At 42.9% G+C, this 24912-nt stretch overlaps 2 protein-coding genes and 1 long non-coding RNA gene across 5 annotated transcripts in view; 2 read left to right on the top strand and 1 right to left on the bottom strand.

Annotated features, from left to right (window-relative positions):
• LOC100062745 (zinc finger protein 814) overlaps positions 1 to 24912 on the top strand; it is a 100756-nt gene that overhangs the window by 35011 nt on the left and 40833 nt on the right. The gene's annotated exons all lie outside the window — the stretch shown is intronic.
• LOC138915971 (uncharacterized) lies at positions 3504 to 9430 on the bottom strand. The gene is made up of 2 exons (XR_011422528.1): positions 9141 to 9430; positions 3504 to 6917 (listed from the first exon to the last, which is right to left on the bottom strand). It is a non-coding gene; the product is annotated as an uncharacterized lncRNA (long non-coding RNA).
• Positions 9405 to 24160, top strand: LOC100062706 (zinc finger protein 420). 3 transcript variants are annotated; one of them, XM_070225037.1, is made up of 4 exons: positions 9446 to 9731; positions 12733 to 12859; positions 13509 to 13642; positions 20376 to 24160. In XM_070225037.1, the coding sequence occupies exons 3-4, from the start codon at positions 13510 to 13512 to the stop codon at positions 22652 to 22654; spliced, it is 2412 nt and encodes an 803-aa protein (XP_070081138.1). In that variant the 5' UTR covers positions 9446 to 9731; positions 12733 to 12859; position 13509; the 3' UTR covers positions 22655 to 24160. The 3 variants fall into 3 exon arrangements, with proteins under 3 accessions (XP_070081137.1, XP_070081138.1, XP_014586630.1); XM_070225036.1 differs by lacking the exon at positions 13509 to 13642 and having other exon boundaries at positions 9405 to 9731; XM_014731144.3 differs by lacking the exons at positions 9446 to 9731; positions 13509 to 13642 and adding an exon at positions 11159 to 11357.

Genomic DNA, 24912 nt, shown 5'->3' with positions numbered 1-24912 from the left:
AATGGGGTGTAGGGCTTCCACAAAAATGAGGTGGGGGGAATAATTCAGTTCATGACACAGCAGTAACTGTGGTTAAGGCCTTCACTCATTTGAACACTGTGATATGTTAGATTGGAGTTGAAGGTAAAGGATTTCCCACATTCAATACACTTAGAAAGCCTTACCCCAGTGTGAACTCTGTGATGTTGAAGTATACGAAATGTTTTAGAAAAGAATTTCCCACATTTGGTGCATTTGTAAGGCCTTTATCCAAAATGAACTTTCAGGTGCTCAATGAATGTGGAGGATTGACCAAATAATTTCCCACATTCACTGCACTAGTTTGGTCTTTCTCCAGTGTGAACTCTCCAATGTTTAATGAAGCTGTGCTTGCTCATATGTAATTTGCAACATTCATCAGCAATGATTTAAAGACTTGCATTGGTAAATTAGAAACCCCTACCATTTGAATTAATTGTTTACTGCAAGGGAGAGGGCAAGGAACAAGAAAAGGATAAGTTTCCTCTCCAATTGTTATTTCAGTTTCCCCTAATGTGTTAGTGAGGAGGAGGGGAAATACCCTTTCATAATCCTTGGAGCATCCCTATTCCTTTTTAACTTTACCATGTCCTAGATCCCATTTAAGCTTGCAGCAATCATGTTTGAAATGACCAGGCTTTTTGCAATTGAAACAGGAGTGGTCAGGGTTTGAAAAAGATGTCTTAATTGGCCCATTAAACTGTTGGAGTGGCACATTCATAACCTTAGTGGCTATCTCTTTTCTTTTTCTTTCTTTTGTAAAGTTTGAGAGATCTTATCTGCAATAGTGACAAGTTCACTAGTATGCAGTGCAGCTCAATTCAATTCATGTCTTTTGATTAGCCTTGCTAATTCCTCATCTAATCCTTCCAAAAAGATCGAATTTAAAATTGGATCATTTGATGATGCCCACCATCTCAGGAGCCCTCTCAGAGTATTGTTTGAAGGTATTTCCAAATCTTTCAAAATAATAAAAGATAGTTTCTCCAAGTCTCTGTTTACATTGCTGGACCTTGGTCCGATCTATTTTCTTAGGAAAAATCCTGGGAATGCTTTGGAACAAGTTAAGAGCAGTTTCCCTGCACTTCTGAAGGCCAGGAAACTCATGTTTATGAAAATCTTCCATTGGTGCTTTCCAATTCATCTCCTTTAGCCAATCCTTAGCTTCACTTTCAGATACCAGCAAATGCACAAGCAGATATAAATCTGCGTATCCTGGATCATATGTTTTAACAGTTAGGCCAAAGTCCTGAGCAAACCCTAAAGGATCTTATAAAGGGTCTTGAAAATCCTTAAATTGCTAAGTTCAATTCTAGTCCAGGGGGTATACACAAATGAAGAGTCACCTCTGCCACTAGGTTTCTATTTAAAGGGAGCCACAATGACCTTAGGACTTCCAGTATTTTTTTCCTGAGATTTACTTTTCAGTATTTCAGTTCCCTGGGATTTACTTATTGTTTCCTCTAGGAGTAGAGGAGGAGGAGGAGGTAAAGTAGACAAATCAGGACACAGAAGTTCAGAAAGGAGAGGATATAAAGTTACTGAAGGAGGTGCCAAAGGAGAAGAAAAAGGTAGGGGAGGAGGTTATGAGATCTGAGGTGCCAAAAGTAGTGGTGGAGTCGGTGGAGGTGAGACAGCCTCTGAATTTTTCTCTTTCTCTAATTTAGTCACAGTCTACCAATTTTCAGTTAGTTTCCTGTAAAGACGTCATTTTGTCATTACCAAGCTTTGAAGCTTCTAAATATCAATTATAATATGCCTCTCATTCTATTTGTTTAATTTTATAGCTGGCTTTTTCTAATCGTGCATGCAAATAAACTAATTTTGATAGGTCAAATGTTTCCTATTTTGACCGCTTAAGACTCAAGTTATCTTTAGTTAAACTTTCCCATTTTGTTAAATGCTTGCAAGTATTGGCTCCATACATACTATACATGAAGCCAGCCAGAATTCCAGTGGGTGGCTGTCTGTCTGGGAGCTGGCTGGCTTTAGAAGCATGATTTCCCATTTTCTTTTAGTTTGATTGTACTATAAAGTCTGAACAATTTCTAAGGACAGTGTAGTGGGTCGCAAGCATGCTTCTTGTGAGTGCCACTTCCTAAAAGGCCATGGAGACTCTCTTACGTGTCTCAGATTCTCCCACTGGCTGTCCAAAACTACTGTGGGGGCTCAGAATGCTGGATGGTCAGTCCTTATGTGCACGTCCCCAGAGGAGCCTTTAATTATTTAAAGTGAATGGCCATAATAGAATTCCCTATGGGATTGCCGTACATCACGAGGATCAACCTCAGACACTTCCATTAGGTTCTCAGTCACCTGAGTGTGCCTTATGGCTGGAAGGAGCTGGTGTCCCTTCTCTACAGAGCTGAATGAGTTCAGTCTCTCATTTTACTATCAAGCAGTTTGCTCAGCCTTTATAAGCACAATTCCTTTTAAAATTAAAAGCCAGATTAAAGCCAGATTAAAAGGACAGCCAACTCAGTTCACTCTAAAGTTCTCCCTAGGCACACTTGTCTAGGAAATTTCCCTCTAGGTTCCTCTTACCTAGGAAAATGCACCAGTATTCCCTTAAGACACTAGGTCTTAAGACCTGAAACAGCTCAAATAAATATCAGGACCATCAACTTAAGCAAGGAGGGGAGGGTTTCAGGAGAACTCATTGAGGCACCTGAAGAATCCAGTAAAGCTTTTGAAGGTCTCATTGGGCCTGTGCTGATACCAAGCACTGGTTCAAAGAAAATTCCAGGTGGTCTGAGGTGAGTTTCTCTAAAATCCTGCTGATTACTACAAGAAATGTCAATGCAAATAATCAATAACCAATCTATAGATAAAAAAGACACAGTGATATTTGTGGATATCTATTGAGCCATGCCGAGGACTAGCCCAGAAGTGTTTGTTATCTTCTCCAGGGAAGAAAGTGAAACCATGAATGACAGAGTTAAAATCTTCCCTAGAGCAAAAATTTGAGATGGGCTTTGCTAACTGCTGCTGTGCACACTCAGCACAATCAACTGTTGTTTAAAACTAACCAGGTCTTTCTGTCCCTCCTTAGTATATGAGTGAGCTGTCTTTTCCAGGAAGTCAAGGTCCAGAGATCAAGAAAAAAGTTTAGCCTCACAAGCCCAAACGCAGGCCAAGGATGAAAACTAACCAGAAAAGCCCAGATGGTCAAGGAAAAAAGAGATTCAATCTTAAAGACCAAACACAGGCTGGAGATGCCAGCAGCAAAACCACATGCTCTCCCTCCCCTACCTAAAACGCCAGCACATGCTCCCTCTCCCCTACCTAAAACCCAAATAAAAACTGCTACCTTTTTTCCTTCAAGGAGGTGGATTTGAGTTTTACCTCCCATCGCCTTGTCAGGCTGCCTCTCAATAATAAACCTTCTTCCTTGCCACAAGCCTGACATTTTGGTTATTGGCCTTCCTGTGCACCAAGTAAACAAACCTGTATTTGTGTTCAGTAACAAAAGAACGCTGGGGAAGTGTGGTTTACAACCTGGTATATAATGTTTCAGAACAGAGAACGTACATCAAGCATGACAGAAATACAATTTTTTCCCCCAAAGTCACAAGAAGATGTTTTGCTGCAGTTTAGCACATACACAGGAAAACTGAACCTTGGTTCTCTGGGAAGAAAGACTCATCTTCAAAGAAATTCTGTCGTTGGTGTCAGAGAAAGGGAGACATTCATCCCTATTTTTAAACACTGCATTCTTTGCTTTTATAAAATGTTTGAAGCAGGTGTACAATGCATGTTTGGTGGGCCATAAGTCAGGCTGCTCGGGGAAAAACAACTTCTTTTTTTTCCATCTTGAAATTTTCTCCCCGAGCTTTATTTTATTTATTTATTTATAATTTTTATTGAGTTAATAAGTTACAATCTTGTGAAATTTCAGTTGTATATTGTTGTCTGTCAGTCGTGTTGTAGGTGCAACCCTTCACCCTTTGTGCCCACCCCTCACCCCCCCTTTCCCCTGGTAGCCACTAATCTGTTCTCTTTGTCCACAGGTTTAAAGTCCTCATATGAGTGGAGTCATACAGAGATTGTCCTTCTCTATCTGGCTTATTTCACTTAACATAATTCCCTCAAGGTCCATCCATGTTGTTGCAAATGGGATGATTTTGTTCTTTTTTTTTACGGCTGAGTAGTATTCCATTGTATATATACACCACATCTTCTTTATCCAATCATCTGTTGATGGGCACTTAGGTTGCTTCTACATCTTGGCGATTGTAAATAATGCTGCAATAAACATTGGGGTGCAGAGGACTTTTGGAATTGCTGACTTCAAGCTCTCTGGATAGATACCCAGTAGTGGAATAGCTGGATCATATGGTAGTTCTATTTTTAATTTTTTGAGGAATCTCCATACTGTTTTCCATAGTGGCTGCACCAGTTTGCATTCCCACCAGCAGTGTATGAGGGTTCCTTTTTCTCCACAACCTCTCCAACCTTTGTTACTATTTGTTTTAGTTATTTTTGTCATTCTAATGGGTGTAAGGTGATATCTTAGTGTAGTTTTGATTTGCATTTCCCTGATGATCAGCGCTGATGAACATCTTTTCATGTGCCTATTGGCCATCCGTATATCTTCTTTGGAGTAATGTCTGTTCATGTCTCCAGCCCATTTTTTGATCGGGTTGTTTGATTGTTTGTTGTTGAGTTGTGTGAGTTCTTTATATATTATGCATATTAAGCCTTTGTCAGATATATGACTTGCAAATATTTTTTTGCAGTTAGTGGGTTGTTTTTTTGTTTCAATCCTGTTTTCCCTTGCCTTGAAGAAGCTCTTTAATCTGATGAAGTCCCATTTGTTTATTCCTTCTATTGTTTCTCTTGTCTGAGAAGACATGGTGTCCGAAAAGATCCTTTTAATACTGATGTCAAAGAGTGTACTTCCTATATTTTCTTCTAGAAGCCTTATGGTTTCAGGTCTCAGCTTTAGGTCTTTGATCCATTTTGAGTTTATTTTGGTGAATGGTGAGAAAGAATGGTCAATTTTCATTCTTTTACATATGGCTTTCCAGTTTTCCGAGCACCATTTGTTGAAAAGACTTTCTTTTCTCCATTGTAGGCCCTCAGCTCCTTTGTCGAAGATGAGCTGTCCATAGATGTGTGGTTTTATTTCTGGGCTTTCAATTCTGTTCCATTGATCTGTGCACCTGTTTTTGCACCAGTACCATGCTGTTTTGATTACTGTAGCTTTGTAGTATGTTTTGAAGTCAGGGATTGTGATGCCTCCAGCTGTGTTCTTTTTTTCTCAGGATTGCTTTAGCAATTCGGGGTCTTTTGTTGCCCCATATGAATTTTAGGATTCTTTGTTCTAATTCTGTAAAGAATGTCATTGGGATTCTGATTGGGATGGCGTTGAATCTGTAGGTTGCTTTAGGTAGAACGGACGTTTTAACTATGTTTATTCTTCCAATCCATGTACATGGAATGTCTTTCCATCTCTTTATGTTGTCATCTATTTCTTTTAGAAAAGCCTTGTAATTTTCATTGTATAGGTCTTTCACTTCCTTAGGTAAATTCACCCTGAGGTAGTTTATTCTTTTTGTAGCAATTGTGAATGGTATTGTGTTCTTGACTTCTTTTTCTGTTAGTTCGTTATTAGAGTATAGAAATGCTACTGATTTATGCAAATTTATTTTATACCCTGCAACTTTGCTGTAGTTGTTGATTACTTCTAAAAGTTTTCCAATGGATTCTTTGGGGTTTTCTATATATAAGATCATGTCGTCTGCAAACAGCGAGAGTTTAACTTCTTCCCTCCCTATTTGGATTCCTTTTATTCCTTTTTCTTGCCTAATTTCTCTGGCCAGGACCTCTAGTACTATGTTAAATAAGAGTGGTGATAGAGGGCATCCTTGTCTCATTCCTGTTCTCAGGAGGATGGCACTCAGGTTTTGCCCATTGAGTATGATGTTGGCTGTGGGTTTGTCATATATGGCCTTTATTATGTTGAGGTAGTTCCCTTCTATCCCCATTTTGTTCAGAGTTTTTATCATAAATGACTGTTGGATCTTGTCAAATGCTTTCTCTGCATCTATTGAGCTGATCATGTGGTTTTTATTCCTCAGTTTGTTGATGTGGTGTATCATGTTGATTTATTTGCGGTTGTTGAACCATCCCTGTGTCCCTTGTATGAATCCCACTTGATCATGATGTATGATCCTTTTGATGAATTGCTAAATTCTGGTTGCCAAAATTTTGTTTAGAATTTTTGCATCTATGTTCATCAGCAATATTGGCCTGTAGTTCTCTTTTTTCGTGCTGTCCTTGTCAGGCTTTGGTATCAGAGTGATGTTGGCCTCATAGAATGTGTTAGGAAGTGTTCCATCCTCCCTAATTTTTTGGAATAGCTTGAAAAGGATAAGTATTAAATCCTCTCTGAAAGTTTGGTAGAATTCCCCAGGAAAGCCATCTGGTCCTGGGGTTTTATTCTTTGGGATGCTTTCGATGGCTGTTTCAATCTCTTTCCTTGTGATTGCTCTGTTTAAATTGTCTGCTTCTTCTTGAGTGAGGTTTGGCAGATTGTAGGAGTCCAAGAATTTATCCATTTCCTCTAGGTTATCCATTTTGTTGGCATATAGTTTTTCGTAGTATTCTCTTATAATCCACTGTATTTCTGTGGAGTCTGTTGTTATTTCTCCTCACTCATTTCTGATTTTGTTTATTTGAGCTTTCTCCCTTTTTTTCTTTGTAAGTCTTGCTAGTGGTTTGTCAATTTTATTTATCTTCTTAAAGAACCAGCTCTTTGTTTCATTGATCCTTTCTACTGTCTTTTTTGTTTCAATAGCATTTATTTCTGCTCTGATTTTTATTACTTCTCTCCTTCTGCAGACTTTGAGCTTTGTTTGTTCTTCTTTCTCTAATTCAGTTAGGTTCTCCCTGAGCTTTATTGAGATATAATTGATATAGAACATTGTGTAAGTTTAAGGATTACAAAGTGATATTTTCATACATGAATATATTGTGAAATGATAACCACAATAAGGTTAGTTAACATCTCCATCATTCACATATTTACCTTTTTGTTTTTTTTGTGGTGAGAACATTTCATATCTTCTCTCTTAGCAACGTTCAGCCATATTGTACAGTATCGTTAACTATAGTGACCGTGCTGTAGATTGGGTCCCCAAAATTTATTTTATCTTCTAATGGAAAGTTTGTACCCCTTGTCCAACATCTCTCCCTTACTCCTACCCCCCAGCCCTGGCACCCACCATTCTACTCTACTTCTGTGGGTTTAGCTTTGTTAGATTCCACATCTAAATAAAATATAAGGTAAGAAAAATTCATACATTCAAATTTCAAATAATCTTTACAACTTGACTTTTGGCTAACTTCTTTCTTTGATTTATTTTATTGAGGTCATATTGACTTACAATGTTGTGCAATTTCAGGTGTACATTATTATATATCAGTTTCTGTATAGACTGCATCGTGTTCACTACCAATAGTCTAGTTTTTATCTGTCACCATAGGTATGTCACCTTTCACCCTCCCTCCCACCCCCCACCCCTCTGGTAACCACTAATCTGTTCTCCTTATCCATGTGTTTGTTTATCTCCTACACATGAGTGAAATCATACGAGTGAAATCATATGGTGTTTGTCTTTCTCTGTCTGGCTTATTTTGTTTGGAATAATACCCTCAAACTTCACCCATATTGTTGCAAATGGCACAATATTGCCTTTTTTATGGCCAAGTAGTATTCCATTGTAGATATATAACACATCCTCTTTATCTATTCATCTATTGATGGGCACTTGGGTTGCTTCCATGTCTTGGTTGAAAAACAACTTTTAGGCCAAATCAGATTTAAACCAGAATGGCTTCCCCATATATCTCAATATGTGAAAACTTCTTATTACTATTTTATTTTTTTAAAGATTTTATTTTTTTCCTTTTTCTCCCCAAAGCCCCCGGGTACATAGTTGTATATTCTAAGTTGTGGGTTATTCTAGTTGTGGCACCAGGCCACCTCAGCATGGCCTGATGAACAGTGCCATGTCCAGGCCCAGGATTCAGACCAGTGAAACCCTGGGCCGCCACAGTGGAGTGTGCTAACTTAACCACTCAGCCACAGGGCTGGCTCCTTCTTCTTATTTTTATCAAATGTAAGCTGCATGAGTGCAGAAGTCTTTGTGAGGTCTCTCATGCACCTACAACAACAGTGTCTGATTCTGAGTATTTGCTCAATGGACATTTCTTAAAGCCATGAATAAACATTGACACCTCAAATCCTCATTCATTTTTACTGATTTGGCTACTCTCATTGTCTATTTCAATTCTTTCTCCAAGCTGGTATTGCTTAATGTTTTCAAGCATTAAAGCCCTACCAAATTTTCTCTGAAGTGTTAATTTTCTTCAACCTCCTCTGATATTTCCCCACAACCACTTCTGCCACTATCTTTGAATAACTACATAAACATTATGAATAACTTTCTGAAACTTGCATTTTGAAACTATTTTTCTGAGATAATCTCAATTCCCCATGAAGAACTGTACCTGCAATTACAGGAAAATGATAATCACTTAGCAGGAAGGACATCAGATCATGGGCTTAAGATGCTCCCTTCATCTTGGCGTTCAGATACTCCATTTACAAATGTGCTGTGACTATGAGAGTTGCTACCAATGACCCCTACCAAAACACAGTTAGTTAAGGAGCTCTTCATTTGAGGTGGATCTCTGTTCACTAAAACGAATTGAGCATATCTTAGAATATGGAGTCAGAAATGTTATATAGACAAAAATATTCCTCAATGTGTAGGACACAATTGCTGACTCTACAGGCATGAGAGAGGTTTTCTATGGGAACCAGAAGTCCAACTCCTGCTTCTTCACCTAATTCACAATAGCCCTCTTCTTTCTCGCCAGTCATGGCCCTGTACGGAGTGTCCTCTCTTGTACCTAGCTAATCTTAATAGAACTCACAAAACTGACTATTGCCTCAGGCCACACTCATTTGAAGAGCAATAACATAATGTATCCAACTACGCGTGGACTAATTTTATGTCATACTGACTCCATGGAATGACACGGCCATTTAGATCAGTTGATTTCAAGCATCTCAAATAATAGTTTTATTGTATAGGAGCAAGCAGGCTGACCTTCATCTGCTGAAGTCTGAAATTACATGTATTCGCTACCTTTACCAAGGAGCAAAGCCCATCTCTGGGTAGGAGCACCGATTTGCAGCATTTCTCAGGATTCAGAGTAGCCAACTCTCTCGGCGGTCAGCATGGAGAACATCCTTCCCTGTAGCCTCTTGAGCACTTGAGTTCCTCCCAGAGGAACTATATTTGCCGGAAGGACATGCGCCGAGTTGAGCCAATGAAACGTCAGGGTGGAAGCAGTTCCATGCGATTCAACATTTGAGGCGGGGCTTCCGGTGTTTTCCTAGCGGCAGCCATCTTGGCGGCTGTAGGTTTCTTCTTGCTCCGGAGTGCTGGGTCAGAGATCCTTCACCCGAACACAAGCTCAGGAGCGCCTGGTCGGAGCTGAGGGGACGGACGGGGAGGCGCGAGAGGAGGCGCCGTCCCCGCGGCCCAGGCGGCCCTGAGGCTCGGCGACGCCGCCCGGGGCCCCGTGCCAGGTGCGGGCCAGGGAGCGCCGCGCCCGGCGCCTCGTCTCCCGCCGCTCCCGGCTCCGCTCCGCCCCCGAGGCCGATGGCGGCTTCCCCGCGGAGGGAGCCGGCTCAGGTGAGCGCTCGGCTCCGGCCCGCCCCGCCCGCAGCGCAGCCCGAGCTCCAGCCCTCGGGCGGGCGCTGCTCCCGGGCCTGCAGCCCAGGCCCCGGGACCGGGCCGGGGAGGCGCTCGTGGGGCCTGTGGCTGCGGGCGGGGGCCGGGCTGCGGGCGAGGGTCCCGGGCAGAGGGTCCCGGGGTCCGCAGGGAACGGCGTGAGGAGGGTTCCCCCCTGGACCGGCAGGGGAGGGGCTGCTCCTTCAGTCTGAGGGCCCGGAGCCGGGAGGGCTGTGACCAGAGAGGGACGCGGTGCGTGTTGGGGTTTCAAAAGTTCTCCAGGAGCTGCTCGGAGAGAACAGACGGGAAGGGGTGAGGAGGCCGGGGAGGCGCGGGGAGCGGAGTCCTGGTCCGAGGGCGCAGAGCTGGTCCGAGGCAGCTCTGAGGACTGAGGCCCGGAGGTCAGTGAGTGAAGCCGAGGTCACCGGGTCGCAGGGCGGGGCGGGGTCCAGCCGTGGTGGCCTGCCTCTCCCCACAGGTTCTGGGACAGGAAAAAGCACTTATGGAACCTGCATAGGGAAGGAGAGGGTGTCCCAACCCCTCAGTGGTACTAACACCAGCCGTGTGGTGTCCGTGATTGTGGCGTCCTGAGACTTGCTGCATTCACAGCTCTCGGGTGCGGGGACCCTGAGGATACCCCCAAGCCCTGTGTCCTGAATGCAGGCCGAGGGTAACATGGAAGTGTTCCCATTTCTGACAACCAGTATAAACAGGTGTAGAAGGTTATCCCGGGAACGGATACCAGCGTGTGCAAATGCTTGGAGGTGTGACTGAGCTGGAGACAGGGGACAGCAGGTCTCCATTCTTTCCGTGAGAAACAAAGAGTAGGGAGTCAGGAATCAGTCCTGTAATGTGGCCGCCTGAGAAGTTAGGTGTCTATTATGGACATAGTGAGAGGTCTGGATAAGAGGAGGTAGGTGGTCTTACCCAGGTCTTAGGAGGCTCCATCTCCTGCAGAGAAGACCACAGACTGTGGGTTAAGGGAGGAGGCAAGAACTCAGGAGGAGGCTACTGCTGTGTTCCCTGTGTTGATGAACCGAGTTGTGGCCATGGAGGTGGGAGAAAAGTCTGGATTCTAGCTCTGTTATTGAAGAAGGGCCAAGTTCAGTGGTTAAGATTTGATGTTCTCACTGCTGCAGCCTGGGTTTGTTTCCTTGACAGTGAGCCACAGCCTGTTTTTGTCACATGTCATACTGTGGCAGCTGCTTGTTGTGATGCTGAAAGCTGTGCCACCAGTACTTCAAATACCAGCGGAGTTACCCAAGGTGGACAGGTTTCTGTGGAGCTTCCAAATTAAGAAAGACTAAGAAGGACTTGGCCACCCATTTCCAAAAAATTGGCCGTGAAAACCCTATGAATAACAGCAGAACAACATCTGGTGTTGGGAGCACTGGGAGATGAGAAGATGGCGCAAACAACACTGGACAGGGTTCCGCTCTGCTGTACACAGCATCACCAGGAGGCTGAATTGACCTGATGGCACTAACAGCTACAAAATTGAAGGAGAGGTTAGGGATGACTCCAGGGTTTTGGGTTGTAGCCGCTGAAGGGATGGAAGCTCCATCAAGTGGGATCTGGAATTTGTCGGTAGGTTTATTTTCCTTGGGAATGTCAGAAGTTTTATTCGGGCCCTGTTAAGAGTCTCACATGTTTCAGAGAACAGTGAGTGGAGGCGTCAAGTGGGCATCTGGAGACACAGGTCTGGAAATCTGGGGAGGGGTTCAGGATGGAGACTTTCAAATGGCTGTTGTGGCTCTTGTGAGGACCAGGGTGGAGCTCTGGATCACATTTAGGAAGGAGAATCCAGGATATAGTGGTAATGCTTTAGCAAATCAGAAAGATGAGGGTGCATGCTGAGGAATGGTTTTGTTGCTTAGCACCTGGTTGAGGTTCCTGAGTATGAGAAACACAGATGAGGGAGGGCCATGGCCATGGAAGGGTGTGGGAGAGATCATGATCTGGCAGGTGGCCAAGGCTTCCATGGGATGAGTTGGTGGGAGATGCCTTCAGAGGCAGAGGAGTAAATGAGACAAGTTGACAGTGAGACTGGGGCTCCTGCGAATTCTCTACTGTTCACATTCACCAGAATTGTGTGTTGAGCCCTGATGGGATCTGGGGTGTTCGAGTCTTGCTGGTGGGTAAGATCTGGGGTGAATGTAGTCAGTTGTGAGAGTCACTGTGCCTGGCAGGGAGACCGTATGGGCTGGGGTTTTAAGGAAGATTGAGTGGGGAGAGGCAGATTGTGGCTGCTGAGGGGACAGAAAGTGCATGACAGAAGTGGAAAAGGGTCATGGGTATCTGAAATTCACATGTGGTTCTGGGTGGCTGATCTTGAAGCAAGGATCAGAGGCAGGTGGGGAGGCCTTCAAAGCAGCATCTGGGGCTTTCCCTGGCTGTGGGATCCATCCGAGGACTGGGAAGGTACTGGATTGTGTTTGAGTTTGTGAAGCGCTCTCTGGGTGCCATGTGTCTCGTCCATGGGTGAGTGCAGGGAGATGCCCGTGTTGTAGGGCAGGGAGGTGGCAGAGCTGTGGGGACTGAAGACATGAGAATGTGGTGTCTCCATCATGGTTTGCATTTACATAGGTATTGTGAGCTGAGGGCCCCAAGGCCCGTGTAGTGGGGACTTAGGGGTGAAGCATGAGCCCACGTTTAGCTGTGTCTTGTAGCTACACTCTGGAAGATGCAGGGAAATTGCTTGGCAGGAGGGATGGGGCCCTGCCAGCCTGGCCCAGGGCTTGGGTGGCATCTGTGTCCCCCTGCCTGTTATTTCTGAGGGCTGAACACAGTGATGATTGGGACCCTGAGGAGAGAACAGGTGTCAGTGGCAACGGCCTGGTATCCCCTGTGAAGTGGGGAGCTGAGCTCTGGAGGGAGGAATGTGGAGTAGTTGTGTAAGGTGAGGGCCTGTGGGTTCTGAGAGGGAGAAAGTTCATGGTTTCATCTGTCCCCATCTTGACAGGAGAGTTTGACCTTTGGAGACGTTGCCGTGTACTTCTCTTGGGAGGAGTGGAGGCTCCTTGATGAAGCTCAGAGGGACTTGTACCACGATGTGATGCTGGAGAACTTTACACTCATATCCTCACTGGGTAAGGCCCTCTCCTTCCCCGTGACCTGGACTAGGCTTTGTATCCTGTCTCACCCCCCCTTTCTCCAGGGGCTGCTTTGTTCTTCTGACAGAGTAGTGTGGGCGCTGCTTTCTTCCCCAGCTTTCTGGGTGGTGCTGTGATGTTAGGGCTGGGTGTGTGCACCGCTCTCTTCTCGCCCGTGCAGTCCCAGTACCCTCTGTACTGAGCCCTCACAGGGAAGGATTCCAGGTCAGTAGTCTTGCAGTGAGGCTAGTGGATGGCGCCTTGCTTGCCCTCTCCGTGGGTGGGTGAACATGTCCAACTCCATGGCACTTCTGTATCCCAGGGTTTGATGGCTTCTTTTAGCTGACGTTTCCTCGTGCCTGTCTGTGTGTGGAGTTGCAGGTGTTGTCATGGTCACTGCTTACCTGGATTATGGCCAGTTTTCAAGACCCTCTTGCAGGGTTTCTATTGTTTAGTTTAGATCTCTCTTTTTTTCCTTCTGTTGTTGTCATTCTTTCTTTCTTTCTTTCTTTTTCTTTTTTTTTGAGGAAGATTAGCCCTGAGCCAACTGCTGCCAGTCCTCCTCTTTTTGCTGAGGAAGACTGGCCCTGAGCTAACATCTGTAACCATCTTCCTCTACTCTTTATATGTGGGACACCTACCACAGCATGGCGTGCCAAGCGGCACCATGTCCGCACCCAGGATCCGAACCGGTGAACCCCAGGCTGCGGAGAAGCAGAACATGCGCACTTAACCGCTGTGCCACCAGGCCAGCCCCTATTGTTGTCATACTATTAAATGGTGTGTATTTAAAGTGTACAGTGTCATGATTTCATATATGTATACATTATGAAGTAATTCCATAATCCAATTAGTAAATATTTCTGTCGCCTCATATGGTTACTTTTTTTTTTATAAGGACACTTAATGTATACTCTCCTGGTAAATTTCAAGTGTAAAATGCAATATTATTAACTGTAATCACCATGTTGTAATTTAGATCCTCTCAAGTTATTCGTCTTTACTGAAGGTTTGTACCTTTTGAACAACAGTTCCCCACCTTGCCCACTCCCCAGGCCCTGGCATTCTACTGTGTATGAGTTCTATATTTTGTTTGTTTGTTTGTTTTAGATTCCACATATAAGTGATATCATACCGTAGTTGTCTTTCTCAGACTGGCTTATTTCACTCAGCACACTGCCCTCCAGATTCATCCATATTGTCACATATAAGAAGATTTCTTTTTTTTTTTTTTTTTAAAGATTTTTTTATTTTATTTCCTTTTTCTCCCCAAAGCCCCCCCGTACATGGTTGTATATTCTTCGTTGTGGGTCCTTCTAGTTGTGGCATGTGGGACGCTGCCTCAGCGTGGTATGACGAGCAGTGCCATGTCCGCGCCCAGGATTCGAACCAACGAAACACTGGGCCGCCTGCAGCGGAGCGCGCGAACTTAACCACTCGGCCACGGGGCCAGCCCCAGAAGATTTCTTTTTTTTAAGGCTGAGTAATATTCCAGGTGTGTATGTGTACATCACCCTTTTTTTTTAAAGGAAGATTAGCCCTGAGCTAACTGCTGCCAATCCTCCTCTTTTTGCTGAGGAAGACTGGCCCTGAGCTAACATCTATGCCCATCTTCCTCAACTTTATATGTGGGATGCCTACCACAGCATGGCTTGCCAAGCAGTGCCATGTCCGCACCCAGGATCTGAACCGGTGAACCCCAGGCTGCTGAAGTGCAATGTGCACACTTAACCGCTGCGCCACCAGGCCGGCCCCCATCACCCTTTTTTTAATCCATTTATTCATTTATGGTCAGTCAGATTGTTTCTGTATCTTGTGCGTTGTGAATAATGCTGCAGCAAACGTGAGAGGGCAGGTTATCTCTCCCACATTCTGATTTCATTTCCTTCAGGTACGTACCAAGAAATGGGATTGCTGGATCATGTCGTATTCATATTTTGAATTTTTCAGGGCAGTTCCACACTCTTTTTCATAATGGTGCTACCAATTTCCATTCTATAACAGTGTGTAAGGGCTCCCTTCTCTCCACACCCTTGCCAACATTTCTCTCTCCTGTTTTTGATGATAGCCATCCTAAGGTATGAGGTGATATCTCGTTGTAGTTTGGATTTACATTTTCCTGATGAGTATTGAGGAAGAGCTATTTTTCATATTCCTGTTTGCCATTTGTATGTCAGCTCCTTTGCCCATATTTTAGTTTAGTTGTAGGTCCTTCTAGTTCTTTTATGTGGGATGCTGCCTCAGCATGTCCTGATGAGCACTGCTAGGTCTGTGCCCAGGGTCCAAACTGGCAAACCCTGGGCCGCTGGAAGCTGAGTGTGAGAACATAACCACTTGGTCATGGGGCCATCCCCATGGGCATTGTAACCATATTAATTCCTCCACTCCAAGACATGGGATATCTTTCTCTTTATTTGTGTCTTCTCTTTCTTTGATCAGTGTCTTATAGTTTTCAGAGTCCAGATCTTTCATCTTCTAAGTTAAATTTATTTGTATATATTTAATTGTTTTTGATGATGATGTAAGTATATTGCTCTCTTTATTTCTTGTTCAGATATTTCACTGTGAGTGTTTAGAAACACAACTGATGTTTGTATGTTGCTTCTGTATCCTGCAACTTTCCTAAATTTGTTTTGTAGTTGTAAGAGTTTTTTGGTGGAGTTCAGGGTTTTCTATCTATATGATTATGTCTTGTGCAAACACGGAGTTTTACGTTCTCTTTTATGATTTTGAATCCTTTTGATTCTTTTTCTTGCCTAAGTGCTCTTGCTAGACTTTCCAGAACTCTGTTGAGTAGAAGTGAGGGGAGTGGGCATCTTGTCTTGTTCCTGCTTTTAGAGGAAAAGCTTTTAGGTTTTAACTGTTAAGTGTGATATTATTGTGAGTGTATTGTATATAGCCTTTATTATATTGAGGTACAGTCTTTCTATGTCTAATTTCTTTAGCGTTTTTAACATGAAAGTATGCTCAGTTTTATTAAGCACTTTTTCTGCATCTATTAAATGATCATATGATTTTTATCCTTTATTCTGTTAATACGGTGTATCCATTTATTGATTTACCTGTGGCGGGCCATCCTTGCATCCCAGGGATAAGTCCCACTTGATTATACTGTCAGATTCTTTGAATATGCTGAATTTGGTTTGCTAGTTATTTTGTTGTGGACTTTTTCCTTCTATGTTTCTCAATGATATTGACCTATAATTTAATTTTCTTGTAATTTCCTTATCTTGCTTTGGTATCAGGGTAATGCTGGCCTTGAAATTTGAGTTTGGACATTTTCCTTTCTCTTCAGTGTTTTGGAAGAGTTGAGGAAGGATTGATTTTAATTCTCCTTAAACTCTGGTAGAATTGACCAGCGAATCTATCTAGTCCTGGGCTTTTCTTTGTTGGGAGATTTTCAGTGAATGACTCTATTTCCTTACTCATTATTGGTCTGTTCAGATTTTCTATTCTTTATGATTCAGTCTTGACAGGGTGTATATTTATAGGAATTTATCCATTTCTTCTAGTTAGTTGAGTTCATAGTAGTCTCTTAAGATGTTTGTGTTTCTGCAGTCTTTTTTTTTTTTTTTTTAAGATTGGCACCTGAGCTAACAGCAGTTGCCAGTCTTTTTTGGTTTTTTTTTTTGCTTTTTATCCTCAAATCCCCCCAGAACATAGTTGTATATTTTAGTTGTGGGTCCTTCTAGTTGTGGCATGTGGGACGCCACCTCAGCATGGCCTGATGAGTGGTGCCGTGTTTGTGCCCAGGATCTGAATCAGCGAAACCCTCGGCCACCACAGCGGAGTTCGCGAACTTAACCGCTCGGCCACTGAAAACTTTGGAAAGTTTTCAGCCATTATTTCTTTAAATAGTGGGCCAGCCCCCTGCAGTATGAGTTTTAATGTCTCCTGTTTCAGTTCTGACTTGAATCTTCTCTCTTTTCTAAGTTAGTCTAGCTAAAGATTTGTTGACTTTGTTTCTTTTCAAAAACCAACTCTTAGCTTTATTGCTCTTTTTTATTGTTTATCTAGTCTATATTTCATTTATTTCTGCTCTGATCTGTGTTATTTTTCTTTGTTCCCCCAAATTTTGGCCTAGTTTGTTATTATTTTCCTAGTTCCCTATGGTATAAGGTTAGGTTGTTTATTTGAGATCTTTTTCCTTAATTTAGGCATTGATTGCTATAAACTTTACTCTTAGAACTTCTTTTGCTGCTTTTCATAAGTTTTAGCCTGGTCTTTTTCCATTTTCATTTGTCTCAAGATTATTTTTCATTTTAATTTTTTTCTTTATCCCACTGATTGTTCAGGAGTGTTTTTCCCCCCTGCTTTTTTTCTCCCTGAATCCCTCCAGCATATAATTGTATATTTTAGTTGTGGGTCCTTCTAGCTGTGGCATGTGGGATGCCACCTCAGCATAGCCTGACGAGCGGTGCCATGTCTGCGCCCAGGATCCAAACTGACAAAACCCTGGGCTGCAGAAGCAGAGCATGCAAACTTAACCACTCGGCCATGGGGCCGGCCCCCAGGATTGTTTTTTTTAATGTGCACACGTTTGTAAACTTTCCTGCTTTCATCCTGTTACTGATTTCTAGTTTCACCTCTTTGTAGTCGGATAAGCTTCTTGATATTTCAGTCTTACTATATCTGTTTAGACTTGTTTTGCGACCTAAGATGTGCTCTGTCCTAGAGAATGTTCTGTGTCCACTTGAGAAGAATGTGTATTCTGCTGTAGTTGCATAGAATGTTCTGTATTTGTTAGATCCATTTGATCTGAAGTTGAGTTCAAGTCAAATATTTTCTGATTATTTATCTGGATGATCTACCCATTCTTGAAAGATGGATATTGAAGTCAACTATTAGTATTTTGTAGTTGTCTTTTCTACCTTCCAATGTGTTAATACTTGCTTAATATATTTAGCTGCTCTGATGTTGGGTGCATGTATGCTTATAATTGTTATATTTTCTAGATGAATCGACTCCTTTATCATTATATAATGACTTTTCTTTGTCTTCTGTGACAGGTTTTGAGTTAAAGTCCTGTAAGTTTAAGCTGCTCTTTTTTGATTTGCATTTGCATGGAAAAATTTTTTGGATTGCTTCACTTTCAGCTTGTGTCCTTGGAACTAACGTGTATCTCTGTAGGGAACATGTAATTGAGTCTTGTTTTGTTTATCCGTTCAGTGACTGTGTGTCTTTTGATTGGAGAATTTTGTAAGGACTTGTCAGTTGCCATCTTGTTAATTGTTCTGGCTTTTTTGTAGTCCCTTTTTTCCTTTCCTCCTATCTTCCTTTGTGATTTGATGATTTTCCATAATTCTATGCTCTGATTCCTTTCTCTTTATCTGTTGTGGGTTTTTGCTTTATGGTTACCATGAGATTTACATGGAACATCTTACAACAGTCTGTTTTAAGCTGATTGTAACTTAATGTAAATCTCATAAAAATTACCCTTTTAGTAGCCCATCCTCCCTCCATTTTATGATGTCACAGTTTGTATCTTTTTATATTGTTTAATCATGAATTATTGTGACTATGGTTATTTTTAATGTTCTTTATACCAGAGGTAGGTGATTTACACACCACCATATTACAGTATTGGTGTGTTGTGAGTTTGAATAGATACTTGTCTTTACAACTGTGCTTTGAATTTTTGTATGTTTTCAGATTTCTAATTAGTGTCTTCATTTCAGCTTGAAGAACTGACTTTGGCCTTTCTGGTAAGGCAGGTTGAGTGGTGATAGACTCACTCAGCTTTTCTTTGTCTAGGAAAGACTTTATCTTTCCTTCATTTTTGAAGGACAGCTTTGGTGGATGAAGCATTCTTATTTGGCAGATTTTTTCTTTCAGCATTTTGAATTTGTTATTCCACTCTCTCCTGGTCAGCCCAATTTCTGCTGTTAAATCCATTTATGGCCTTATGGCGGTTCCCATGTATGCATTAAATTTCTTTTCTCTTCCTGCTTTCAAAATTCTCTTTGTCTTTTACTTTTGAAAGTTTTATTTTAATGTGTCTTGGTGAAGATCCCTTTGGATTGAATCTGTATAAGGACCCATGAGCATCATGTACCTGAATGTGCACATACATCCCTCTCCTGGTTTGGAAAGTTTTCAGCCATTATTTCTTTAAATAAGCTTTCTACCCCTTTGTCCCTCACTTGTCCTTGTGGCACTCCCGTAATGCAAATTTTATTTCCCTTGGTGAAATCCCATAATTTACACAGTCTTTCTTCTGTCTTTTTTCTCCTCTTACTGGATGACTTGAAATGACCTGAATTGAGGTCACACATGTTTTGCCTGTTTGATCAAGCTTGCTGTTGATGCTCCCTATTTATTTTTCGTTTCATTCATTGTATTTATCTCCAGAATTTCTGTTTCTTTTTATTTTCTCTCTCTCTGAACTCCTTGATTTTTTCATATATGTTTTCCTGATTTCACTGACATGTCTCTGTGTTTTCTTGGATCTGGCTGACTTTCCTTAAAACAATCATTTTGAATTCTTTGTCCAGCAGTTTGTAGATCTGCGTTTCTTTGGTGCCACTTGCTGGAAACCTATTGTGCTTCATTGGTGTTGTCATGTTTCCTTAATTTTTCATGTTCCTTACAGCCTTTTGATATCTTGACGTTTGATGGATCAGTTACCTCTTCTAAACGTGTGGGGCTGGTTTTGGTGGGGAAAGACCGTCACCTTGGGTTGGTTGTGAGGTTGCAGTTGTGTGGGATGTGGCAATTTTGGCTCTAGAGAGGGACCAGCCATGTAATCACTGTGCAGCTCCATCAGCTGAGGTCAGGGGTGACAAAGATTTTAGGGGTTCAAAATAGCCAAGGCTGCAAGGGGAACTCAAGGTACCTGGGCCTCGTGAGTCTGTGGAGGGTGTGACGTCAGGACTGTTTTCAGATTGTATCAGGAATGTTTTCCATTTAACCAGTGTTTTGTTGTCATTGCAGTGCCACACATCATTTCTACTTTTCCTTCCCCATGGTTGATATTTTGTCTTCTAATCAGTTCTACTACTTCTCTTTTCTACTCTGACTTTTAACCCAGGGAGACTCTTGACCTCTGCCTACTTCATATCTCACCCATTTCTCTCATAGCTCTTTCTCTGTTGCTCTGAAACATTGGTCCACATGTTCTGTGAGGTGTGTGCATATCTTACGTTGGCCTTGAAGAGCAGTTAGTCTGTTACAGTTGTGTTTTCCTAGATTTGGACACATGCTTTTACACAGCCTTGTGTCACCATCAAAAGGTCCTGCAGGAATCCTTTTGCAGAGGAAGAAGTTTTAGAATATGCCTCTCTTTTTTGTGTCACATCCTATCCTTGTGTTCAACCTTGGTGAGATCTCCACTATTATTTTGCTTTAGGGGCCCAGTAATGCCCAGTAGCCACTTCCCCAGCCAGATTTCAGCTCCCTTTCTGGAAAGCATTCCATATACGTCTTCCTATATGTGACGGACACACATTTGTGATGGAGTTTCCCCTTCCCTTTAAAGTCAACACGTGCTTCACCGGGGTTTCTTTGTCTTCAGGTTGCTGGAGGGCAGCAGAGGATGCGGAGGCTCCCTTTGAACACTGTGTTTCTGTAGATGTGTCACAGGCCACGACTCCCAAGGCAGGTCTGAGAAAAAGTCATTACACCTGGGGAGAATGCAAGAAAGCCTCCAGCCCAAAGCACACACTTGTTCAGTACCAGGGATTCCACGTTGGGAGACAGTGTTTTGTGTGCCATGAATGTGGGAAAGCATTCAGGTACAAATCCTCGTTTATTGTTCACCGGAGAGTCCACACTGGAAGAAAGCTTCGTGTGTGTGGAGAATGTGGCAAATCTTTTAGGAGAAGCTCAATGCTCAAGCAGCATCAAAGAATTCATTCTGGAGCAAGGCAGTGCAAGTGCAGCAAATGTGGACACTCCTTTCACCAAAAATCTGTCCTCATTTATCCTTGGAGAAGTCACCCTGGGGAAAATTATTTGTGCAGTGAATGTGCACACTCTTATCACTGTAGATCCATCCTTATTCAGCAACGAACAGTTCACACTGGAGAAAGGCATTATGAGTGTACTCAGTGTGGAAAATCTTTTAGAAGAATATTTTACCTCATTTTACACTGGAGAGTTCACACTGGAGAAAGGCCTTATGAATGCCATGATTGTGGGAAGTCTTTTACCAAGAGATTGGTACTCCTTCTCCACCAGAGAATGCATACAAGAGAAAGGCCTTTTCAGTGCATTAAATGTGGGAAATCTTTTACCAACAGCTCAAGACTCATTCTACACCAGAGAGTTCACACAGGGAAAAGGCCTTATGAGTGCAGTGAATGTTGGAAATCTTTTAGCCATCCATCTTACCTCACTCAACACCGGAGTGTTCATAGTAAAAAAAGGTCTTATGAGTGTTGTGAATGTGGGAAATCTTTTATCTCTTGTCCTGGCCTTCATTATCATCAGAGAGTTCACGCTGGAAAAAGGCCTTACAAGTGCAGTGAATGTGGTAAGTGTTTTACCTCTAGCTCCCAACTCCATTCTCATCAGAGAGTTCACACTGGAGAAAGGCCTCATCGCTGCAGTGAATGTGGAAAATCTTTTTCATCTGGTTCCAACCTCAGTAATCATCAAAGAGTGCACACAGGAGAACGGCCTTATGAGTGCAGTGAATGTAGGAAATCCTTTATCCGAAGATGTCACCTTGTTAGACACCAGCAAGTTCACACAGGAGAAAGGCCTTATGAGTGCAGTGAGTGTGGGAAATCCTTTATCCGACGATGCCACCTTGTTAGTCACCAGCGAATTCACACAGGAGAGAGGCCTTATGAGTGCCATGAATGTGGGAAATCTTTCACCCTTAGGAGCACCCTTTGTGATCATCAGAGAGTTCACAGTGGAGAAAGGCCTTATGAGTGCAGTGAATGTGGGAAATCCTTCATCATAAGATTCAATCTTCTTGTACACCAGAGAATTCACACGGGAGAGAGGCCATATGAATGCAATGAATGTGGGAAATCTTTTAGCATTAGGAGCACCCTTCGTGATCATCAGAGAGTTCACACTGGAGAAAGGCCTTATGAGTGCAGCAAATGTGGGAAATCATTTAGAGTAAATTCTCATCTCATTCAACACTGGAGATTTCACACTGGAGAAAAGCCTTATAGGTGTAATGAATGTGGGAAATCTTTCTCGTCTTCTTCAAGTCTTCGTTTTCATCAGAGTATTCACACTGGGTCAAGGCCTTATGGGTGTATCGACTGTGGGAAATCGTATGCCAATAGCTCAACGCTTGTCCGACACCGGACAGTTCACACAGGAGAAAGGCCTTATAAGTGCAGTGAGTGTGGGAAATCTTTCAGTCGCAGTTCACATTTCAATGAACACCAGAGAGTTCACACTGGAGAAAGGGATTATGAGTGCACTGAATGTGGGAAATCTTTTAGGGATGTTTCCCAACTCAAAAAACACCAAAGAATTCACACTGGGGAAAGGCCTTTTGAGTGTAGTGAATGTGGGAAATCTTATACTAATAGCTCAACACTTACTCAACACCAGAGAATCCACACAGGAGAAAGGCCATATAAGTGCAGTGAATGTGGGAAATCCTTCATGAGTAGTTCACATTATAATCGACACCAGAGAATCCACACAGGAGAAAGGCCATATAAGTGCAGTGAATGTGGGAAATCCTTCATGAGTAGTTCACATTATAATCGACACCAGAGAGTTCACACGGGAGAAGGGCCTTTTGAGTGCAGTGAATGTGGGAAATCATTTAGGTATAGTTCCCAATTCAGTAAACACCAGAGAGCCCACACCGGGTAAAGGCCTTATGAGTGTAGTGAATGTGGGAAGTCTTTTACCCAACTCTCTTCTCTCTCACAACATGAGAGGTTGCACACTGGATCATGGCCTTATGAGTGAAGTAAATCTGGGAAATTCTTTAGCTGATGTACTCTGTACCTTTCATATCAATAGTTCACACTGCACTAAGTGCAGTGAACGTGGAAAATGCTTTCCAAAAATTCCAGTCTCATTAAACACAGAATTCACAATACACAAAGTCTTTATGCTGTACCAAATGTGGTAAGTCACTTTTAATTTAGCCCTTTTAACAACTTTGTCATGCTGTTTCATTGTTGTTTTAGTTGCATTTCCCTAAGGATTACTGATGAGCAGCTTTTCAGATGTTTATTTGCTCTTTGTGTGTCTTTGGTAAAATGCTAATATCTTTTGCTTATTCTTTTGTGAACTTTGGTTATTTTCCCTTTCTTTAACAAATGACACACTGAAGCAACAACTATGTGTTGGAATTTCACTCATTCTCAAATACATGCATGACTTCTTTTTTTAATGTGATAATTGTTTTCAATAGCAGAAGAATATATTTTAACCCTTAAAAATATTTTTGTGTTATGAACAATGTAATGAAGACATACATTGTATTCTTAACATTAATCTGCATTGTTACATATTATCCATCTGTTTCTCTTTTTTTTCTTGCTTTGAGGAAGATTAGCCTTGAGCTAACATGTGCTGCCACTCCTCCTCTTTTTTGCTGTGGAAGACTGGCCCTGAGCTAACATCTGTGCCCATCTTCCACTACTTTATAGGTGGCATGCCTGCTACAGCATGGCTTCACAAGCAGTGCGTAGGTCTGCCCGCCAGGTATGAACTGGTGAGCCCTGGTGGCTGAAGTGGAACGTGAAGATTTACCTACTATGCCACCAGGCCAGCGCCTTGATCTGTTTCTTAAATTCAGATTTCAATAATACTATAAAGTCTTGTTTTGTTGTGTTTGCGCATTTTCCTCGTCTATCATTGGTGGGTTGGAGCAGATGGGGGCCCAGATAGCATCAGGATAGATTGGGTGTTCAAAGCCCTGTGAGGAGGGAAATGAGAGGGCAGTGGTCAGACACCCCAAGGTGCCAGAGTTTGACTCTCAGATCCCCATTTATCACTGGAGCTTACAGTCAACCCTTTCTAAGCCTCAGTTTCCTCCTGTATAAAATGGAGAGTAGAGGTGACCCTGCCCCTGGGCTATCAGAAGAGGTGAAAGCCAAGGTTCCCATTCACTGCGCAGCAGCTGCACCTGTCTTCTCTACCTGTTTGCAGTTTACAGTCACGGGGCAAGGCACTCCTTTATCCCCTCAGGCGGGAGGGAGCTGTGGGGTACTGAGGTCTCAGTGTGGATTCCCCACCAGGGAATGTCTGAGTACCTTGCTGGAGCTCCTAGAGGCTCAGTTCAGTGACTGTGAGATGCAGGTGGTGACTGCATTGACCTTGGTCTCCCTGCGGATCAATAAAAGTAACAAACGTGCTGAGTTCTTACATTTTGAGTATTTTACTTTTAATTCTCACAACAAAATGGGGAAGTGGGAAGTGTCATATTGCTGGGTAAATCTAGGGTCAGAAATGTGAAGTGGGTTCTCCAGGTTCACACATGGACAAGTGTCAGATTCAAAAGGCTGGGTTTGTACCCCTGAGTCTTATCTCCAGAGCTGGGTGGTTTAATCTCTTTACCTCAGCATGTGATCTCCCAGCCCAGGGCAGACCCACAGTGAGGACGAGGGAGGTGCAGCAGCTGTTTTTGCTGTTTTTGTTGTTGGAATTGTTGTCATGATCATCTTCCCCTGTTCCTGTGATGTCCCAGAGCACTTACCTCCACCCCCAGGTTCTCAAGGGAGCACTGTTGATTGTGTTTCTCCAGCCACTTCACCCTTAGGAGGCTTTTCTCTCAGCCACAATTATGTTAAGCCCAGAGGCTACGTTGTCCTCCCCTTTAAGCTGAGCACAGAGCTCAGGTATTCTGTATATGCAGGTGATGCTGTAGACCTGTGGGCTCCTGGTCTCACTGGGTAAGGGCTCCCCTCTCCATGCAGGGATCCACAGCATGGAGGAGCAGAGGCTTCATTGGGACCAGGCGCATGTGTGACTTGCCACCTGGCTCTTTCCAGCAGTTGGTGCTGCCTCCTATGGGAAAAGCAGAGATAGAGTTGGAGGATGCATTAGGGAGACCCCAGGTCACTATGGCAGCAGGACAAAATCCAAGGGGTGATGTTGGAGATTATAGAATCGACAAA

Source organism: Equus caballus, chromosome 10 (assembly GCF_041296265.1).
Source record: "Equus caballus isolate H_3958 breed thoroughbred chromosome 10, TB-T2T, whole genome shotgun sequence".
Lineage (NCBI taxonomy): Eukaryota > Metazoa > Chordata > Mammalia > Perissodactyla > Equidae > Equus > Equus caballus.
Note: the sequence above shows the minus strand (reverse complement) of the source record. Positions and strands in the feature narration are given on the sequence as shown.

Coding starts and splice junctions, on each gene's coding strand:
- LOC100062706 (XM_014731144.3), top strand. CDS start 11,247: ATGGCACTAACAGCTACAAAATTGAAGGAGAGGTTAGGGATGACTCCA. Junction 11,358..12,732: donor GTGGGATCTGGAATTTGTCG/GTAGGTTTATTT, acceptor CCATCTTGACAG/GAGAGTTTGACCTTTGGAGA. Junction 12,860..20,375: donor TACACTCATATCCTCACTGG/GTAAGGCCCTCT, acceptor CTTTGTCTTCAG/GTTGCTGGAGGGCAGCAGAG.